This window comes from Rissa tridactyla, chromosome 2, assembly GCF_028500815.1.
Source record: "Rissa tridactyla isolate bRisTri1 chromosome 2, bRisTri1.patW.cur.20221130, whole genome shotgun sequence".
Classification (NCBI taxonomy): Eukaryota; Metazoa; Chordata; class Aves; order Charadriiformes; family Laridae; genus Rissa; species Rissa tridactyla.
Window position 1 is genome coordinate 66706901 of NC_071467.1, and position 23179 is coordinate 66730079.

Below are 23179 nucleotides of genomic sequence, written 5' to 3' on the forward strand. Positions count from 1 at the left end.
AAGATGTTTCTACACCTGCCTAGAACAGAGATCATCACAGCTGACATCAGACAGTAACTCTTCTGTTGCACATTCAGAACTTTTCATTTCCTATCAAGTCACCTCTGAAAGCCCTTTTCCTTTCCACTCTCTGCCTTCTAAGAGGAGTAAAGTTCTGCATTTTTTGTTAGAGATCAATTCCTCTTGCTTAAGTTTTAATTCTATTAATTCTCCAGTTGTCTGCTTTGCTGTTACTATGAGAAAAAAAAAATCAAAGTGTATAATATTAAATACAGTCAGCAACATCATTTAAAAGCATAATTAGGAACGAAAATGTTTTTCTCCTTACTTTGCAATGCTGGCACAAGATATTATTTCTTAAAAACTGTTTTGCAACAAACAAAATTTTCCATTAGCATAAGAATATACCAAGCCATCACAAAACACAGGCAGATAACAAGAAGAAAATAACGTAGTTTTTTTGCAGCTTCTATTTGCACCAGAAAAAAAGAAAGTTTCAAGAGGAAAATAGTGGTATAACTGAACAGACAATGCTAGACTTATCAAAAAACATTTCCAGAAGCATACGCTTTATGATTTTTGTGCAGTTCAGTTTTCTCAGCTGTCTTTGAGAAGTGCAGCAGCACTCTGCAGCATACCATTCAAACCATTTTATCACTGTGCTATAGATTCAGACATCTTTCCAGCATGGTCCCCCTGCACCCACCGAAAAAAAAAAAATACTCAAATTAAGTAATTTCAACTTAATTTTATTTCCACTAGGAATGATTCCACAGTAAAAGAAAAAAGAAGCTGTCCCAGAGATGGCCACTTACAACAGCTGAACATTCTGATTTTATTATTTTAATTGATAGAATGTTCTGCACTTTGAAAGCAAACAAACAAAAAGATGTTTCTATTTTTATTTTCTGTATTACAGGAACAGAATTCAGAATTTCATATCAACCAAAAGATGTTTTTTACGGATCAAGTTAATCTTCACTAAGCAGGCATTAACATTGTCCCTATTACAGAGTAAATGAGCTGTAAGAGCTCTGGTTCCGTCTCTGCTTCTGACAAGAACATATTTAGAGACGCTGTAGAAATTCTTCACAATTTCTTTAAAGCAGCGGTTTGTATTTTAATTTCTTTAACAGTCATTGAACTGATTTCATTCCCATGTCTGTTCATAGGACAAAACTAACCAATTTTGTTGCTGCTTTCTTTGTTACCTTATTTTTATGGCGTCTTGCATTCCACGATATGAAGATGTGAAACTATTAGGATGAGGATTCTCAATTCCATCCAGATCTCCAAAAAAAAAAAAAAAAAAAAAAAAAAAAAAAAAGTATGTTAACATTAAAAGGTTTTCTACCATCTGGCCCCAGCATGTCTATATTATACCAGCATTTGGCTGCAAAGCTGAAGAGCTTTAATTAGAACCACTGAATGCTACCCAACATCACAAGCAGGAAGCAAATTTTAATTACACAATTTAATTTAAAAAAAATATTTTTTTTCCTGAACATACTAACTTATAACCACCCAAAACATTTTTCATCATCCTACAGAAGTAGTAGTCATTAATATGTAGACTTTACATTCAGCCAAAACCAGTTACTACTTTAGTTGGAAAAAAGTTCATGTTAAAAGAGCCTGAACTGAAGGACAGTATGAGCCATGTTTCATTACATTCTCCTACTGGTGGGATAAGAGAAGATCCTTTCCTTACCGCATCAGTGCCTCCTAACCATAGTCTGCATAGATCTCTTGGGACATATCCCTGAGTTTGGAAGCACAGCAAACCTCTACTGACTTTGCTAAAGCTTCCAATTATTGGTTATAATCCAGGCACTTCGCAACTCAGAACTAGACTGACAGCACTGACTTTTTATTATTATTTTTAATTGTTATTTAAAAAAAAAATATGTGGAGACCTATTCATAATCCTTATATGGGAGGGGATTTTTTGATTACAAAAGCTTTTGAATCAGGCCCAGCAGCCACATGGAATAACTTCTGAGTATTTGTTGTAGGATGAATTTGTACTGCTGACTGCAGTAGTTCGTTCCGCTGATAACTCTTTGTAAAAGAGCCAATGATAAGAAAAGATCAGACTGTCAATGTACAGTATTTAATGACAGTGAGAAGAATAAATTACCTGGTTTAAAAGTATGTTTTAACATGGAAAGAAAGAAGATGAGCTTTACAACCTTTCCACAAATATCGAAATTTTGGCTAATTGGAAAAATAAATAACAAGAATACAAAAAACAAGTTCTTAATTAAAATAACACTGTACCAAATTTGAACATAACAAAATCCACTACATTGAGTTCATGTTAAGTAAAACAACAATCTCAAACTTACAGAAAGTAAACATCACTATATTAACTCTATTAACTACCACGTCACTGTGTGCTGCCATTGCTTGGTCTTCTCAGAGTCCCGCTTTCAGTCAGGATCCTTATAACATTCGGAATATCAATTCCTTAGTTAAAGGCAAACAAACAAACACACAAAGAAAATAAGTGGTTTGATGATAAAGTACATTTAAAAGCACAAGTTATACTGAAACATTTAGATGCTGACATGAGTTTGGATGTTTCTTATTCAATGGAAAATACCACAACCATTAACTGTCAGAATGTGCCTGGAAACTGTAACTGTATATTGCTATGAACAGCTGTACTGGTTCAGTTAAAGGTTCTATCTTACCCCTCTACTCTGCCTCCAACTTTCAAAAATCTGCAGCTGATGATCAGAAGTGCTTGATTTTATCACTGTAACAATAAGTCAAAGCGTACTCTTCTGAATACGAGCAAGAAAGCCATATTACTTCGATGGAACTAATGCCCATGACTTTAGGAGCGGGAGAGGAGAAGTAGAAGAAACACACGGACAGTCTAAGTGGTAATAATAAGCACTCAGCACCCATAACCAAATGTTAAGGAAAAAGTAAGAGCAGGGCAAGTGTGCCTGATGTGTGGTGGTGTGTGGGAATACCATGTTCTCCCAATCTCAGATCATCTTCAGCTCAGGAAACGTTCCAAGTCTGATATGGCAAATATTTCAGTAGCCCTGTTCCAAACACTTGCCTGGCCTGGCCCAGACCACAAAGGGTATTTTTGTAGCCACAGTATTTTTGTAGCCTACATGTATTTTTGTAGCCACAGTATCCTTTTGCTAGGAGTTCCATAGATCATCCACCTACTACTGCATGAAGACCCATCTCTTTTGTCCATTTTGAAGTTGGACTCCCTTCTCTACTCCAAGTTTATGGATCAAAAGAGATAGGAAATAGTAGAATCCTGTCATCTCCATCCACTCATGATTTTACAGCTCTCTGTTATAATATCTCAGTCCTCTCTTTTCCAGGCCAAAAGGAGTCCTAGCTTTCCATTGCTTCCTATATGGAAGATATTACCATATTCTCTAAACCTTTTGCACCAATGAAGTCCTTTATCTGAAATAAGGGAAACAGAAATATATGTCCTATGCCAGATACAGGCAAAGCAAAAGTTTATGCAATAGCAAAATGATGATTCCCATCTTGCTTTCCATTCTTTCCTTAATTCCTTGTACTCGACATATTCTTCTGACTGACAAGTTGGTACTTCCCCTGATCTGATGAGGAGCTTTTGAAATTCATCAGTCAACCAACACTTTTAGCTGTTTTAAATAACATCGTATCACAAAAATTTGCCATCCAGATACTTATCCCTTTTTTCCCCAGGTAATTTGTGAAGATACTGAACAGCACTGGTCTTAAGCACTGCACACAGTTCTCTATTGGAACTACTTTTCGCTATAAAAAGTAATTGCCCATTTGCTATCTATTATTTAAACAATGCAAGGATTTCCCTCTTTTCCCATAGACACTCAGTTCCCTTAAAAGCCTCTGATTATGGTATCTATCTAGCTTCTTGGAATTCCAAACAGACTATATGAACTGGATCGTCTTTATCTGACTTCTTTGCTGACCCCTTTCAGACAACTCCAGAAAGCCTGCAAGGAAGGATTTCTTATCACAAAAGCCACACTTATTCCTCCTCAACTCTAAGCAAATCATATTTTTCCAGATGTCCACTAATTCCTACCTTGTTTCTCTAACCCGTTTCTATTCCGCCTGTCCAATAGAAGCTGTTGGTTTCAAAAATCACCTGGAATCCTGTACTGGTTTTGGCTGGGATGGAGTTAACTTTCTTCACAGCAGCCTGTATGGTGCTGTGTTTTGGATTAGTGGCCAAAACAGTGTTGATAACACACCAGTGTTTTGGCTGTTGCCAAAGGGTGCCTGCACAGCATCAAGGCTTTTTCTTTCCCACACTGCACCCTCACACAGATTAGGCAGGGGATGGGAAAAAGACTAGTAAGGGACACAGCTGGGACAGCTGACCCAAACTGGCCAAAGGGATATTCCATACATCATGCTCAGCAATAAAAACTGCGGAGGCAAGGTGGGGGGGTTGGCTTCTGAGGTGGCCATTGGCTCAGAGACTGGCTGGGTGTCAGTCTGCTTGTGGGAAGTGCTAAGTGATTGTCTCTGCATGACTTGTTCCCCCCCCACCCCTTCACTTCACTTATTAGACTGTCTTTATCCTGACCCATGAGTTTTCTCGCTTTTGTTCTTCCTATTCTCTTCCTTGTCAGCTATGGAGCAGAGGGGAGGGGTAGGCAGTGAGAGAACAGCTGTGTTCAACACACAACAAAACCTTAAAAAAAGATAAATATACATAAAAGAGAACCACATTTGCCACCCACAAATTTTCAAGTTCCAAAGGAAGCTTTATGGGAGAAATTACTACTATCAATAACTTAGCCACTTTGTTCTGGAGGTCCCTAGGACCAGGTGATACCCATGGAAGAGTTAAAACCACGAAAGCAGCAAATTGGTTTTTGTTGTCAATTTGTTACAGAACTTCCATTCTGAACAGATACTCTGCCCAGTTGTGTGCGTACACACATACCCAAGGAAAGGTTATGGCACAGCCTGCAGTCTCTCCTGTTTCTTCCACAGTGAGCACTCAGGCAAAGAGTATCTTAAGCTCCTCTACAATGTACTCAATCTTCAGTGTTCTTTTTTTACCCTGATGATCCTAAACACACTCTGAGAAGCTTAGAATTGTACACAGGAAGCTTCTGAAGAAAGGGCAGCAGTTGACTGGAGATATGGGAAGGTTTAGTAGCTGAAAATTATTAGAAAACTGTAAGAAAAAGAAAGACTACTTATCTCTGATTCATTATTATATCTATGTTACTGTGCAAGCATGGTTCCTTCAGGAATCAGTAAGTAAAAATTTCTTTGCTGTTGGCATTCCCAAAGCCAGTGTTTCATTGGTTATATCACAGACAAGAGACTCTGCTCTTTTTCTAATAAAAATATGCTTGGTTTTAGTTAACTATTTCTCACCATGTAAATGTTACTATGCACAAATGAGAAAAGAATTTTAAAAGAAATTCAGCAATTATTAACACCTTCATGGGAAGGCAGCCATTTTGAACAACCATTCCTAAACTGGATCCTGCAAAAGTTAAAGGGAAAAAAAAAAGCCTCTTCAGCCCTCCTTAATACCTTGAAGTTCTTTGACCCATATAGTCCTTAACATTTCACACAGCCAACAAAATTATGTATATTTTTATACGCGTGTTTGTGTGTGTGTATGCATGTATATGTGAATTACCTCTGAAAGCTGGATTTGCTGCTGCTATTTTGTGTAGAGTAGCAGTAACTTCCTCAACATTCATGTTTCTTACACTGTTCAAAAATTCAGCAGTGATGTTGTTCTCATATGCTGTTTCCGAAGACCCAGTTGAAAAGTTTTGAGGTTCATCTTCTTCATTTACTGATAAGGACTGCTTAGCCAATCGGTTGCTCGAATAGTCTTAAAGAGAAATACTGTTTTTCAGTAAGGAAAGAGTCTGAAGAGTCCTCATTTTTCTAAAGAGGGCTTTTCAAAACAAGCATTTCTAGTCTGCCACAGCAGCATTGCTGGTGAGGTTCACATCTGACTTTGCTACATTTTCATATAACTGAGAGTCGGGAATGCTTTCCATTTACAGAAAATCCTGGAGAAACAAGGGTTGAGAGGTGGGTGAAAGCTATTTCCATTATGCTTACAAAAAGGAACCAGAAATTCCAAGTCTCGTATATTATAAGTCATTGCAATTTTTGTTATTAGCATTGTATCAATTGAGGTTTTCAAAAGAAAAAAAAAGAAAATTGACATTGCACGGAAAAAAATAATAATAAAATCATACAAGCTACCTTCACTAGTATTCTGGGTATTTTGCTTCTCCAAGCATATGGTTGAACTTCCTATGCTTGAGAAAAATAACCATTTATTTATATCAAGAAGGAAATGACCTCAAAGAAATCCAAGATTCTTTGGTAAAATGAATTAGAAGTACTGAGGCCAAATAGCTGCAATATTCGGGTATTAAACAGAATTATCCATCCTATACAACATGTTTCCACTAACATCTTGATTGGACTAGACCTGCACTAATCCTCTTCTCCACCAAGAAGGGAAAGAAATGCGGGGGGGGGGGGGGGGAGGGAAGGGAAGGGAAGGGAAGGCAGAGTTAAACTTTGAAAGAAACTCCTTAGAAACCGTTGCCTGTGGGCAGAAGAAAGTCACAGTTGATACTAATTCAATTCCTCCCCAAATCCTACAGTTAAGTAGGATGAATGTTTTTGAATAGTCTGCCCTTTCTAACATTTATAGAGGATGAAAAAAAAAAAAAACCCAAAACTATTAATTTATGCTACTTGACCTTGGCTTTATTGTCTCTTAAGCTCTGCTTTTAGAAAAGCAGGAAAAAAAGGCTTACTAAAATTTATGTAAAGTTCAGTATTAAGATTAAAGCACATTCAAGATTGGAAAGCTAACATTACCAGTATCAGAGTCACTAATATCTGCTGAAGTCAGGTCAGACTGTTCTGTGGAATATTCCAATGCTGCTTCTCCATTATATTCAGCGTCTAAGAGGTCCTACAAGTTTGACAAAAGTTGCATTCAGAATTTCACCAAGACAACCTCTTGAAATTTCAAACTGCTACATTTTTGATGATCACAAACCAAATAAAAGACCAGTATTTCTGCTACCAAATCTGAAAAATCAAGTATTTTTTGAAAATCATGCAGCTGGTAATGAACTTCTATGTATGTTTACACTGCTCGTGGTATCTCTCTGCGTCTGAAAAAGCACTGTATTAGGCCAAGAAATGATACTTACAGAGCCTAATTCTCAGCCTGTCAGGTCTAAAAAGGAAGCATTTTACACTCGAAATAAAAGATTTAGTTAAAAATTACCGATGGAAAGATCACAGTTTAGAATACTAAAAAACCCTAATGTGGGAAAACATTCTGTTTTTCTAAAACTAGTAGGTTAAACGTTACTTCAGTTAGAACTTGATTTTCTTGGTCACATGTCAGATTTTGCCTTCTTTCCATATGAATAAAACAACAAAATCCTATATGGGAAAACCCAGCAGGAATAAGGTGAGAGTAAGCTTAATGAGGAAGTTAAAAGCAATAAATAATTAATGAGAACTACAGGCATGGAATTTTATCATGGAGAAGTACTGCATTTGGGGCATAAGGAAAGCAATAGAGGGAGGACGGAATATGGGCAACAAAGATAAACTTTATTATAAAGTCCTGAATTAAGAAAGGCTTTTTGAGAACAGAAGAAAAAAACAAAACAAAACTTCTTTTCTTGAAGTGTCACCTCTGTGATTCTCTCCAGCTTGTTGGCTGCTACTTACCCTCGTTGGCATTCTCCACTTAAGCTCACCCTTTAAATAAAAAAGTAGTTAAGTAGCTGTAGTAGGAGTAGGTGTTGTGGTGAACAACACCGTTCAGCACTGACAAATCTGCAAGAAATGCTGGGAGGGATAAGGAATAATGTTTCCTATGGCAAAAATGTTGAATAGATCACCAACAAGAGGAAAGTTCCTACCATCCCTGTTGACAATGGGGGAATGAACAAGAAGTCATTCCAAGTGTGGAAACTGTGGAGATTATGGTATAATGGAATGTAAACTGGAGGTGTAGGGAATGCAAGCCGCAGCAGCCTCAAAGAAGTACTCAAACCACCTCCATACTATGCCTACGTAAAGACAAGTCAGTCAAAAGTAATAGCAGAGAGGGGGAAAACTGGGTTTCTAACAGTGGAGGAAGAAAAGGACCTCAGAGGGAACAGTCCAAAGAGCAGGACCAAAAGTTGTTTGAGAAAGAAAACTGGTGTCAATAATGCTTGATTACATGGTGAATGAGTGAAGGCCGGGAACAGAAATGAGATCTAGAACAAGAGTGTCAGGGAGGTCAGCGGAGATGAAAAAAGCTGAAGTTAGAATTGAAAAGGGGCAAAAATAGCAGAAAATCTTATATGTAAGGAAAAGCATGGGAAATAAGAGGCAAGATGATTTTTAGCTTCTATTAAAAAAAAAAAAGCGCAAGTACCTTTGAACAGAACGTATTAAGACTCCTCAACAGAAAAGCTCTAAGTTTACCTTATGATCACTACAAAAACTCAAGTATATATATATATATATATAGTATATATATATAGGTAAAACTTACAATGTGGTCTTCACAGCAATTTTGTTTAATTAAACTGTAATAATAAAAATGCATATTCACAGCGATCTACAGATTTCTAGAACAAAAACATAACAAAATCTACATTACTTTGTTTGATGCAGCCTGCTGACGATATTCCACCAGTGCATCTGTAAGAGTCTGTGTAACTTTTAGGATAAATGAAGCGTCATCTTCATTCAGTATCTCGAAACTTTGCTAGGAAAACACAAAACAAAACAACACACAATATAAAAATTTTCCCTCTGAAGGATTAAAGTATCATCATGTATAAACAAAACCTGCCGGAACCTCATTTTTATGTCTCTATCCATCTGTCACACATGGCTGAAGTTACAAAGCAAATACAGTTTTTACTTTTAATCCCATAAATGGGGGGTAGGGAGGTGGAATTGAAGAGGAACCTAACAAAAGGAAGCTGCAGCTACCCGATACAGTCCTTTGAAAAGGAACAACCCAAGAACATGCCTGGAAATACATACAGGAAAATGTTTTTCCTTAAGTATTTGGATCTCTTCCCAAGACACCTGCACACAAATGAATGGGTACAACTTCCCTGAGGCAATATAGTCATAAACCATTTCTCTAGAAAGTAGCAAAAAGCCAAGACACTACTGAATTTAAAAATATATGCCACCTTGCTTTATACTAACCTTCTTCCTAAAAAGCCTAAGGAAAAAGCAGTCTCTGAAACTCAGAAGCTCTAGTAGGGAGCAAGTTCTAGCGCCAACAGCCCTCACAGAGCGTGCTACATGCGTCATCGTCTTGTCTCTATTAATAAAGTTCTGCTGAAAACACTTCCACTGGGCACAATGTAGCAGAACCGCAGGTCTGTCCTACCAATACAGAGTCTTCTGGATTAGAAACAAAACACCTTTAAACATTCCAGACAATGGAAAAAAGTAATAAAAAACTAGCATTAAGTGCATACGTGACAGAATAACAGGGATTATACTATATTTTTAACACTATTTACCTCTCCCAGTTTGCACACGGTATACTTAAAGAAGATCTTTTCAAAAACTAGGTGGAAAAAGAAGATTAAACTTGGGCAAGGATATCTCTGCTACCAGGTAATAAAAGAAATATAATTATTTTAATGACAAAGCTGAGCATACGGATTTTCACAATTAAAAAAAAGTATACAGTATGGATAATTATCGAAAAACTGGAATTATTCCATGATATGAACAGCAAGTCCAAAAAAGATACTTGCAAAATTACTTTCCGCTACATAAGAAACCTTTTGAATCCAACAACAATAGAAACACAGAATGCAGCTTTTTAAAAAATGACTGTAGATGCTAATATTAAACAATTTTCAAACTTTCCAAAACAGAGCACTGCTCGTACTAAGCAAGAATATGCCTCAAAACAAATTCAAGTTTTATTAGCAAGGTGCAATCTTTACACCTAATAATTCCCTCTTAAAATGGGGAAAAAAGACTTTATGAGAGTCAAAAGTACCTAGATTGACATGCAGTAGCTGAGTCACAGCAACTAATAGTAAAGATTTCTGTACAGTTTGTCACTGAGGCTTTTAATAAAATCACCACTTCTGTATACAAGACCACAAATGTTGTTAATAAATATTGTTGCTAATAAATAACAAGAAGCAAATGCTAGTCTTCCACTTTTATTGATTGTATCTCTGCTGTGAATGTGTACATAATACATATTTTGAACAACTGAACAGCACTCAGGTGTTCTGCCATTACTTTACAAGGGAATAGTTAGGTTTTCTTAGTTTATGGGGGTTTGAGGTTTTTTTGTTGAAGTATACAACTTGTATTTTATTTCTTAAAAATTGTTCCTTTCCTTTCTGCATATCTCAGATATTTTTCTTCATTCTGCTTCCTTCCATTATTGAATTACATCTTTCCAAATTCATCATTTGAAAATGATAGACCAGTTATAAAAGAAAAAAAAAATTAAAATGTCATTTTAGTTAAGCATGGAGTTCAGGATTGGAGTTAAGATACAGTTGAGAAAAATGCATTAATTTTCAATGCAAGTCAGCCCTCTGACAGTAAACCAGTATTTTGAAAAAAAAAAAACAAAAAACCCCTGTCTAGAAACTTCAGAATGAATATATATAAATTCAGCGATATTAACTTCGTTCTGAATCCTACCTTCTGACAAAATATGTTGCTAGATTAGCAGACTGCCTACATTTTTGCTTTCATGTTACTTGCCACATTTTTAACTTAGTAATTCTGTGTTTCTTTTTTCCAAAATTACACTGCAAAGTAAGATTTAACACTCACCAAATAACCCAACAATTCTTCTTGACTAGTGAATTCTTCAGGATTTGCTGTAAATTCTTGCTGTTTAATATAAAAAGAGTCCAGAGATCTATTATGTGCAGTAATTATAACCAAAACTAAGCAGTAATTATTATATGTTATTCTAGATTCTTGCTCTAATTAAATTCTGTGTGCTTGCATGAAACATGTACATGCATTTTCATTACAAAGTAGGAAAAAACCTTGGTTTTAATAGTTTTGCTTTGTAACTTATAGCTAATTTATTGTCAATAATATTGCTTTTGCTTATTCAAATTAGTAAACACCATTACCAAACATATATTAAAGTAATTAGTTCCCCAACTATTTGTAAACTGAAGCAACCCATTAATGGAAAAATATTCACCTCAACTTCCTTCTTTTCTTCCTGCGATTGTTTATTGGTCTCACACCTTAAGGTTAAATAAATAAATAAATAAATAAAACCGTATACAGATGGTTTATCTATCAAAATCTGTAGCCAATCAATAACTCATAATCAGTTTAAATTCCTGACACATTACTACTACAGTAGTTCTAACACGCTCTGAAAGGTCACGTATTTTATAGGCGCATTCCATCCCTTTGCAAGCCCAGGAACCAGAGATGAGAGTGTCTGGGTTTTTTTTAAGTTAACCAAAACCATATGACTGCCAAGCTGAAGCCCTCCTCTTTCTTGAAATCTTTCTTAGGAATCAGAAATATAGTAAAAGCAGATTGTACCTTTAATTTTTCAAAATAAAATAATAATAATAATAATGAACTCAAAATAATTTACATCTTTGGATGACTGTGCAGAACTTCACTACAAAGAAATCAGGAGTAATAGAAATTCTCAGACTGAGAATACGTGAGTCATCATTTGTGATCATCATCATGTGGAAACATCATTTGACTGCTTGCTGTCAATGAGAATCTGTTCTCATTCCTTTTAAGAAACTATATATTGAGTTCACATCCCTCAGAAGTCTCACAAAAACGAACAGTAAAGGAACAAGCTGAAGTTGTAATTTAGACACTGACTTCCAGCATCTGGCTGTTCATAGTTATCCAGGATCTCTCTGAACAACTGGATTAAAAGAACAGCATTAAGTGATTTTTCCAAAGGATGCTGTTCTTTAAAGTACAGGATTGTGCAATAAGGATCGGTGTCAGGTAGAAATAGCAGCATTTCCAGATGTGGATATCTGAGCTTTTATTAGTCCCTTATTTTTGCTGTTTTCACAAACTAGTTCACTCCCCGGATTAAGAACTGAAAACTGATATTTGAAAGCCAGACAAATGAACACAAAGATTCATAAATTTGGAGTTGAATCTGGTTTCAATTAGTCTTTCTCCTTAATGATTGCCCCTTAGGCAAAATTCCTACAAAAAGATATTTCAGGAACTAGAAAATTTCTCCCTTTACTGGGTAATAGTAAACAAACAAGAGATGTTAGCCATCCATGTCTGGGAAAGATACTACTGGTTTAAAGTTAAGAAACATTCCAAGAAAACGTCATTAGAGCAAAACCAAAGAACTAATTGTTGAAATAAAAAGTTTTATGTTGGGGTTGATGCATGTATATCCCTTATCAAATGCTCTCCTGTGGTTCCTAGTGTTGCACAAAGATGATGGATGTTGGAGATATCCCCCTCACACAAAGGCTGATACTTCAAACTAAACTCACAACACTGTTATTAGTAAAGATGTTTACAAACAGCAAGCACAGTTTCACCACTTTAGAACCACACACAATACTTCTTATTGTTCCTCCACGAAATCCTTTGTAAAGATGAACCCCAATTGTTACAGCTATTTACTGATTAACTTCTCCTTCTAAAATCAGTTCATATCAGTCCACCCTAACTGTCTGATGTGAACCCATAACAGAGGGTTTTTTAAACCACGACGGAACGTTCTTTTTGAAGTTGTAATACATGAGGATTATGCCTTAAGGATAACAGAGTTAAATATAAAAGCTAGTTGCATCTAGAGCAAAATCTGAGGTCACTTCATATACACCAGGTTTTCTGCTGATGAGAGAAGATTACAGCTGAGCACAATTTCAGAAGACAAGCACTTTGCTATCAGAGCATGACTTACTTTCTCACAGCATACTCTATGCACAAATATAGACAGTTATCATCTACAACATCTTCCTTTGAGTAAAATTAAAGGGGTTTGGGGGGGGCAATGGATTTTGTTTGTTTTACTTTTCCAAGTTGTTGCCTTTGCTGCTTTCAATAGCCTTATTAGGTTCAATCTTCTCATCTGGTTTTGCCTGTTCTTTCTGACTTTTTTCCTGCTCCTCTTGAACATTCTTTTCATCTAAAACAATAAAACCAGTATATTTAGTAACGGGTTTCCAATATTTTAATTTAAAAGTATTCTTTGCTTAGATTTTTATTTAAAAATATAACATCAATAAAACCTGAAGATGTAAATAAGGTATCTTGTGAAGAAGTAAAATAAAAACTGAACCTAAAAATCAAATATTTGGTTCAGCCATGAAGCATAAGTTTGTATTTCTGATCAGAAATATTCTGAATGAGAATAATTATAATGTATTTAGACAGAACCCTAATCTCACCTTTGACATTAAGTCTACAACCAAGCAGCAACTTCTAACGTTTTTTCAGTTGCATGGCATTCACTGATTTATATTTAATTCTGGTTTTGTTTTCTAAAAAATATTTGACTAACACTTATTTTCTATGTCATTCAAAAAAAAAAATCTATCCAATCTATTTCCTCCTTATTCTTCTTGTGCTCTAACCAAAGTCTGGCAGGCAGCTGTTCCCATTTTTCTTTTCCTGACACCAAAGAACAACTTATAGCCCAAAAAGAATCTGTGCCCTTTCTCCAAAAAATACACATAATAAAAACTTCTAATTAGGAATCTTGTCTTGTTTCTGAAGTATCCAGTGACGTTAAGTAAAACTGGACTCTTTTCTCTGCAAACACTAGTATTATTCCTTCCTCTGCCACAGACCCAAAACCCATCCACACACCGCACAAATTCACCTATAGCAGAAAGTAACTATAGAAGCTACAAATAGGCACATACAGAGTAAATACTTCATGCATTGGTGAAAGTTAAAAAAAAAATAAAAATTAAAAAAAAATCATTCTTCTCTTACCTTGAATAGGGTCTGGCATTTTTCCATCCTTATTTTTAGAATCTGTTTTATCGTCATTATTAAGTGACTTATCCACATGCTGAACTTTAGCTTTTGAAGGGCTGTCATCTGCATTAGGATCTAAACAAACATGCTTGAAATGTAGCACAACGGACATTATCTTGATAGAGGAGGGCTCTAAAACTGCACTTCAATTTCAACTAGCTCTGTTTCTATGCACTATTAGTTACAAACATTAAGAATAATTTTTTAAGCATTATTATATGACAGCATATTGAATATGAACAACAAATTAATAACAAAGTTTGAAATATTTTATACCCTGGCTACAATTATACACACAGATTTCTTAAAAGATGTAAACATTATAAGTACAGTAGAATGCCACACAGCCAAGTGTAAAATTAGACACATTAACCAAAAGGTTACAGTCAAGAAACTTAATTTGAATAGGATTCGACTTATTTCAAAACACTTTCCTAGATTCAAAATGGGTATCTTTCCTCTTCAGAAGTATGACACTGCTAATATAGATCATTTTTAGCCATTTCCGACAGCTGCATGCAATTGTACTGTCTGTCCATCTGGATGACATGGTACTACAATAAGTTTTGAAAGATTAAATGGAGTGAAGTCTCAAAGATACCATGTTCCTACAATTTTGTGAGTATCAACGGCTAGTAAAACAGAAAGCTTTCTTCCACAGATAGGAGAGGTGCTTCAGCTCTTACGAGGACAGGCTGAGAGAGTTGAGGTTGTTCAGCCTGGAGAAGAGAAGGCTCCGGGGAGACCTTGTAACGGCCTTCCAGTACCTGAAGGGGGCCTACAGGAGACATGGGAAGGGACTCTTTATGAGGGAGTGTAGCAATAGGACACGGGGTAACGGTTTTAGACTGAAAGAGGGGAAATTTAGATTAAATATTAGGAGGAAATTCTTTACTGCGAGGGTGGTGAGACATGGGAACAGGCTGCCCAGAGAAGTTGTGGAAGCCCCATCTCTGGAAGTTTCAAGACCAGGCTGGATGGGGCTTTGAGCAACTTGGTCTAGTGGGTAGACATGGGTCTCCATGGCAGGAGGCTGGAACTAGATGATCTTTAAGGTCCCTTCCAACCTAAACCATTCTATGATTCCATGAAAAGCTGTAGCTGTGCTTTAAGGATTCTGTCTGGCTTTCTGGACTGCAAATTAAACACACGCATGGAGCTCCAACCTGCTGCTTTTGCTCAGTTTACCAAAATGCTCGTGAGTAGATGGCACTGAAGAGACCACAGCAGTTACCAGGTAAATAGAAATCATAGGTAAAGGATCCTGGGAAGGGAGGGGGACTGGGATGGAAAGAGGGAGAGAGAACAAAGCCATATAAAACACTTCTCTCTAATTATGTTGCCCATGGAAGAGCTTGTTCATCTATCAAATTTTCAATATAAACCATACAAAATGCAGCTTCGTACATAAGAACACACTACAATTATTGACAAAATTTTTCAATTTGCCCTTATGTCAAGATGATTTAGATCAAAGGGAGTACACCCAAATTAGAAATGTACACTTTACATCCCACTTAGCACACTTACATTCTTGCCATCTCCTCCTCATTATTGGAGCACCTGTAACAACCTAAAAATAAAACCCATTTATATTAGCTATTTTGTGGATAAAATTTCATAGGTATTTCAGAGTTAAATACTTATTTTTTTTTAAGGATATATGACCAGTAGTGTTAAACACATACGTGTAAATCCCTAAATGGATATCCAAAGTCAGTAAGTCAGTTACTTGGACAGCCATTTACCACAATTAAATTTTTATTAGAGCTAAAAAAATAATCAAATAGCTGGTTTCAGAAAATATAGCAGTAAAATTAAACCAGGTTATGCATGCTCTATTTAAAAGTTCCTTAAATCAAGAATGGATTTGCAATGGGTATAGTGAAACTTTCTAGAAGAACAAAACAGTCCACAAAATATAGATAGAATTAATTATGTCTATATCCATGAACATAAATCTCAAGTAAAGTACACAGTCTTGAGTCAGGAAGAAATCTGAATTAAGTCAAAAGAAAAGTTGCTGCCAATAGTCAGCTTTGTTTCTCTTTTTAAACAGAGGTTAAAAATGAAGGATACGCAGAGAGAATGAGCTTGATGATATGAAACCTCTCCTTTTTACAGCATTCGTTCTAGAAGAAAGTCTTGATCTTCCAATATTCCCATACCTTTTTTTAATCAAAAAAAGAGTAGGATCTCATCCTACAGGCTCCCATCCTTGAGCCTAGTATCACACAGAAACAAACACGGGTCTTTTTTCAGATTGGCAGGAACTTAAGCACAGTAACATTGTGAACTCCACTTTGAAACCAGACATAGCCTATGCACATTAAGTAGCACTAGCAAGAGACCCTGCCAGGAAACACTGCTTAACAAGTAGGATGTTGACAGACACTGAAATTGATAGAGAAAACAAATTTAATGTATACCATAAAGAACACTAAGCACCTAAGTAAGCTTGTCATGAATCAGAGTGGTAAGGTACACCTCAAGAAAAAAAACTTGCCAATATCCTGCCCAGATAAGATGGTAAGCGTTTCTAAATACTGTTGTGGTATAAACACCAACAGAACGCGATATGGAGATATCTTTATAAGAACATGCTTCAAAGGGTGCAGCTCCCCAAGAATTTCAAGTTATGGTGCTCCTGTGATCCCATGGCATTGCTGAGAACTTTATATCCACCTGCAAATTCCCACACTTCACTCTGTACTACCAGAACGTTTACCTGACTCCTTTGAGAACTGCCACAAGATGCTAACAAAGCAGAAACTAATTCAGAAAAGTCATAAAGGTGGTTTCCTAGCAACAATGAAACAAGTTATTTTACACACACACAGATGGGACCTGATTAAACATTAATATAGATATTTTGTGTTATTTGTGCATTTTAGACTCATATTTCTGTAGACTCAGGTAGCATGAGTATTATTTCAAACAAGAGAAATACTTATGATGGGAGTGACCAATGGGAAACTGTCTCCAGAATAATCCTGGAAGAACTATTAAGATGACAAAACGCACTTGATTTAAAGGTTTAAAAAGCAACATTCTCCTACCATACAAAGCAGATCTGCCCACCATAACAGAACTTACTTTCTTTGTTATTTTAATAAATATAAAACTTCTGGAATTCTTAAAGAGAAGTACCTTTATTTGTTTTCTTCCTTCTTTCTTCTCAATTGTTAATGCAACTTGCCTAACTTTTCTGTTCAGTTCGGAGCCTTTACCCTTAACTTCATCAGATTCTGCTATCTCAGGATAATGTCGTTTCTAGAAGACAAGGAAACGCAAATCCTAAGTCACACTTTATCCTACACAACTCTTCCCAGATCTAGCACAGCTAATGTTCATGGGAGATAAGTCAACTTTTACATATACATAGCAGAACTTGGTAAAATGACTGTGTACAGAATCACAGAATAATTTAGGCAACGGAAGCCAAATCTTCTGCTCAAAACAGGGCTGACACTGAACGCTGAACTGGTTGCACAGGGCTTTGTCCACTTGGATCTTAAAAACCTCTGAATACAGAGATTCCCCCATTTCTCTGGGCAACCTGCTCCAATGCTAGACTGCCCTCACAGTGAAAAACTTCCTCCTTAAATCAAGTAGGAAGCTCCCCTGTATGAATTTATTTTCCTGTCAAGCACCTCCATAAAGGGCCTGGTTCTGCCTTCTTAATAACCTCCCCGAAGGTATTAGAGGGCTACTATTAGATTCCCCTGACACTTTTCTTCTCCATCTTGAACAAGCTCAATTACCTTAGCCTCTCCTCACAGTGCAAGTGCTTCAGCCCCCCGACCACATTGGCAGCTCTCCACTGGACAATTTCATCAATAGCTTTCTTGTCTGCTGTAGCACAAAACTGGACACGATATTCTAGATATGGCCTAACAAGTATGAAGAACAGAGAAATAATCACTTCCTTTGATCTACTGGCTATACCCTTGTCAGTACGGCACAGTTTGCTGTTAGCCTTCATTGATGCCAAGGTACACTACCGATCTTTAGCTTGTTATCCACCAGGACCCCCAGCTCCTTTTCGGCAGAACAAAACCCAGGCATTTAGTCTCCTGCCTTTCCTACTGCCTAAGGTTAATCCATCCTAGATGCATGACTTAAAAGCTATCATTGTTGAACTCTTTTATAGTATTTAAGAATATAGCAGAGATGCAGTTAACAAGCATAAGATTCAGGATTGTAGAAAACAGTTGGAATTGAACAAGAAATACAAGAGCTGAGAACATCAGAACTCAGCATATACACCTGAATTAATGACCAGAAACACCATGATGTTTGTGAAGGACATCACTGCAGATCCATCATGGTACACCTGACAACATTAGCTCTAAAACTGCCTCAAAACAGTATAGGGACTCAACATACTATGACTTTAAGATATGTGGGATATAGTACTGATTTTGAGCAGATATTTCATGGAAAGTATCAAAATACTTTTCAGAATATTTCTTTCTCAGTTTTGTTAAAGCCTATCCTAAACAAATATATTCAAGTAAACTTTCAAAGACTAGACAGCCTTATTTCTCCAAACATACTGAAAAAAAAAACGTGTTTAAGCATTTTAGGGCCGACATGAACCTTAAGAGCTTTGCAAGCTTCCATAAAACAGGCACATAACTTCCATGGCTTGTCCAGCCACAAAACTAGAAATACTTTTTTTTCCCTCCTGATTCCAAGTCACAGCCTCTATCCAATACATATCATGTTCATTTATAATTATGTTCCTTTTAATCTAAAGCATCTGAAAGACTGAACAATTTCTTCATTGATCCAGTTCTTTAAGATAATACAAAATTTAGTCAAAAACCTACTGCTTGTGAATTTTATCTGTAGATTCCAGTATTGGCATTACTGGTCAACCAAAACAGATTAAACTAAAAACTGAGCGTCAGCAGTGGACAGGTATACACCTTACCACATTACTGATAAGAAGAATGTTAAATCAATTTATCACAGTCGCATGCTTGCAATACAAACACACACATTTTCACAGAAGCTTATGTAGCACAATTTTATTTTTTTCTAAAATCATAATATGACCAGCAAATTCTTTACTTAAATCATTACATTAAAAAAAAAAAAAACAAAACACCTTTATTCTAAAAACTTACCAGGTATGCCAGTCTATGCTTGGAACCACAAACATGCATGAACATGTTACTCAGTCCTGTTTTACAATGGCACAGTTGACATTCATAGAGAAAAGTGAAATTGTCTTTTGATCGATATTCAACTATATAATTAAGTCCTGTATTAATTAAAAAAAAAAGCTAAAGTTAGGAAATTCGATGTTTGCTGAAACAAATACTCAGTGCTAGTTACAAAAGAGACATTAAAGGAAATTATTGCTACTGCATGCTAAACACTTGAATCAAGATTTTTAGAACCATCATTTCCTTTTATCTTTTGCGTGTCTAGACATCCTCAACACCAAAGGTACAAAACTGAATGTTTTTAAGATGCCTTATGTTTACCACATAGGACTTAACAATTTTATTTTAAAGAATAATCTAAAAAAAATAGCAACTATTTTGTAACTATTTAGAAGGGAATGTATTTTAACATATGCCCCTGCAGTTATTTTTCCTGGCCACTCCACTCTCCCTTCCGTCCACAGCGTGGACAGTTAAATTACAAAGAATAGCAATGATCATTTAAGTCAAAGTTCATTTCTGTCATATCTGCTTAGATCATTTCTAGAGAATAATCTCAACATGTGGTACCTACCCTAATCAAAAATATTCCAGGACAAATCCAATGATTTTGTCACTAAGATCAGTCACCTTCATACCATACTATTGAGTAGTCAGTGTAAACATAGTAAAATTTTATTATGCATTACCTAATTTTACATTTTTTTTAAAATTAATCAATAGTCTTTAAAGGTAAACATCACATAAGCAAACAATTAAAGAGTATTAAAAGCCCTTACCAAGTGCAGGTTCTGAATCTTTGCATGTATTAAGCTGTTCTTCCAAGGTCTGTCCATGAAACCTCTCTGGCTCAGTTTGCACTGTAAGATAAAATTAATATTATGTAATCCCACGTCATCCATCTATCAGTCAGTCTTCACGGTCTCAAGTCACATCACAAAAAGCCTCCAAAATGAAACAAACTCCTGAGTTTAACCTTTGGCCTAGAGAAAATATGCTGAGAAATTCACATTCAAGCGAATCCCCGCTCATACATGGCCCCACATCACAAATTAAATCAGTTATTGAGAAACATTATTCCCCCCAATCCTATTTTCACTCTTTTTATAGCACTTTGTCTGCAAATATTCTTTTAAGTATTATTACAAAATATTACTGCAAATGGAAAATACAATGAACAGAAATGAATTCCCAATGACCTGCTAAGGTTTAGACACAGTACCTCAAACATTTTATTTCTTTCACTTTTGTGGAGTGTTGTGTTTGGGTTTTTTTTGCATTAAACATTCTTACCATAATCAGGAAGTTTTACAGGTGTTTTCACTTGCTCCCCTGAGCCACTTGCTGCTTTAACTAAATAAAAAACAAACCAGAAGTGGAAATAAAATTATAAGTACAGAAGCCAATTTGGTATGATAATAGATTATTTTTTTAAAAGAAAACTCTTTAAACTTTTGTTGACATGAGAAAAATAAGCTATGTTTAGTTTTGAATATGCTATGAAATTTTTTGGCAAAAAATGGACAAAAAATATTTACACCAAACAATACCAAAGTTATTTAATATCAGGCAATTCGACGAAGCAGGCAGAGAAGACAACCAATCAAGCCACTACTTAGAACAGAACATGGGTTCAAACACACATCATAAAATTAAATTATTAAACAGTGGCTTAAATTTTAAGTAATTATGGCTGTAATTTAGTTTATATAGATAACAACCTGCAACAAGGGAAAAGCCTGACTGATGCACTACAGTACAAATATCTTTTATTCTATAACGAACAAAGCGGCACGTCATGAATTTCAGGGCTGCTTTAATCCAATACATCACAGCAATTCAGTCTAAATCCACTGAACCTGACGTGCTTAAACTGGGTGCCGTCCCACATGCTGCCTGCCAGGGCACTTGACTCAGCCCATAACCCTGCTGTCTTTTTCAAAAGGTCTGCAGTTATCCCCTCCCCAATCAAATATTTTTTTTTTCTGTCCACAAATGGCATGTGATACAGCTGAGGCTGCAGAACCTTAAGAAAGGTACAACAGAGATGACCACACAACATTATCTGCCACAGAGGAACCTGGAGAGAGACAGACATCGTATAAGATAACATTCTGTGTGTTTGGGAGTGGAATGCCAAGCACGCAGAGGACAGAAGTTGCTATTCCTTGAATAGGGGCTTAATGCACTCACTATAAGAAAACAACAAGAACAGAATTTCAGAAATTCAGAAAGCTCAGCATTCCATTGCATGGAAATAAATCAATAAATAAATCGCTAGCAGTCCCTGAAACAACACCAGCTAAGGGCAAATTCGAATTTTTTTCATCTCTTAAACATCCCTCAACACTGTTACTCTCCTGTTGCAAGTAGTCTCTGACTAAAACATCGGATATTGCCAGGAAGTTGAGCATAAGGTGTACAGTAGGTCCTATACAGAAGGTGAGAGACAGAAGGCTTCAACAAATACTACATCAGAAAGAGTATATTTGATTACAGAGGTAACCTCCATGAAAACTCGACTACTTAAGTTACAAACTGTACTGTGTTGACAACTAATGAAGCTGCCAGCTCATTCCCACCAATTAGATGTTGCTTAATACCAGCTGCGTTACCACCAACCTTCTGAAGTGATCTTAATGAAAAGATCAGAAGAGTAAAAGAAAAGAAAGTGTTATGAAGATAAACCTACAAAGACTCTAATAACACAAATCATATTCTGGTCACTAGTGGCCAATCAATTCTTTTAATTGAAAAAAAAAAAAAGAGGAAGAAATAAGAAGACATGATAACTGTCTGCCAATTCACCTCTGAACATTTCAGGGCATCCATTTCAGCAGCATCCAGCTGCTAAATATTTAATCACTTAAATTTCCTTTACAGTCGTACAAAAATCCCCAGAGTGGATAGGTGCAATGACTATGTAAAACTTGGGCCATAACTTTCAAACCAAATTCTGTAGAAACCTGTAAATACATTTTCGTGCATCATGAAACGGAATTAGGAAAACAATTATGAACATAGTTATACCTTCATTCCTTCTGGAACTAGACGACTTCATAAAGACCTTGTGAAGGTTTAATGATATATTAAACCTACTAAAAGTACTTTGCTTCAGATAATTAAGAAATTTTTAATAAGCTCTTTTAAGAAACAAATATAAATACAGAAAAAAGTATTTCTACATGCTTTAAGAAGCATAGTTTTTTAAAAATATTTTAAATATTGAAGGTCTCTAACGTCTTGAATTAAGGTTTTCAAAACTTTAATGTAGTTGATTTGTGGTATTGTAGCTAGCGCTTTTTAATAAACTTTGCATACCTCTTGCTGATATTATTGACTTCTGTAGGATTCGATAGTTATGTCATTAAAGAATGCAAAACAAGTCTTAAAGAACAAGTCCTGAGAAAGTCTTTTTCTTGTTTGTTTCATAAACAACTACATTGAGGTGGGGAGAAACATGCATGTATAGAGTAGAGTAAGAAGTAAAATATCTTGCACTTACCAATGCCATGAGCTTTCAGTGCTTCTTCAACCTAAGTTACCAAGTCATCAACCAACAAGGAAGAATGAAACACACTTACCATTAAAAAAAATAACAGTGCAAACCTGTTATTATTTATAAAATAAATTAGATTAACACCAACACCACACATTATCTCAGGTGAATAGATAGTTACATGAAACATACATCTTTTTTCCTAGATTGTCTACGATTTAAATAATTCCACTCTGCATTTAACAGTCACGTATTCTCACGTATTGTCTTTACTAATCCAGAATACAAGACACAAAAGTTGTAACAACATTTTCTGATAGAACTACTGTACAAAATTAAGCTCTACTTTATTGCAGTAAACAAAATAGTAAAGCAACGAAACTAGATAAATATCTGAAATTGCACGTTTTAACACTACATTAAAAATTAAATTTCAAATCCATATTCTATTACTAATTAAATCTGT

The 23179-nt window shown here is 35.8% G+C and overlaps 1 protein-coding gene across 8 annotated transcripts in view; it reads right to left on the reverse strand.

Moving 5' to 3' along the window:
• LOC128905446 (uncharacterized) overlaps positions 1-23179 on the reverse strand; it is a 25660-nt gene continuing 2481 nt past the window's right edge. For 3 of the 8 annotated variants that reach the window (XM_054191566.1, XM_054191565.1, XM_054191569.1), the window contains 15 exons: positions 22720-22750; positions 20508-20567; positions 19994-20074; positions 19173-19309; positions 17188-17310; positions 15568-15610; positions 13993-14112; positions 13066-13180; positions 11237-11282; positions 10852-10911; positions 8675-8782; positions 6877-6973; positions 5663-5863; positions 2349-2469; positions 734-1290 (listed from right to left, as the gene is read on the reverse strand). In XM_054191566.1, coding sequence (XP_054047541.1) covers positions 2390-2469; positions 5663-5863; positions 6877-6973; positions 8675-8782; positions 10852-10911; positions 11237-11282; positions 13066-13180; positions 13993-14112; positions 15568-15610; positions 17188-17310; positions 19173-19309; positions 19994-20074; positions 20508-20567; positions 22720-22750 — 1302 coding nt within the window. In that variant the 3' untranslated portion in view covers positions 734-1290; positions 2349-2389. Of the gene's footprint in view, positions 20-45; positions 234-733; positions 1291-2348; positions 2470-5662; positions 5864-6876; positions 6974-8674; positions 8783-10851; positions 10912-11236; positions 11283-13065; positions 13181-13992; positions 14113-15567; positions 15611-17187; positions 17311-19172; positions 19310-19993; positions 20075-20507; positions 20568-22719; positions 22751-23179 lie in introns of those variants that run through there. The other 5 variants (XR_008464876.1, XR_008464877.1, XR_008464875.1 and 2 more) reach the window with 5 other exon arrangements.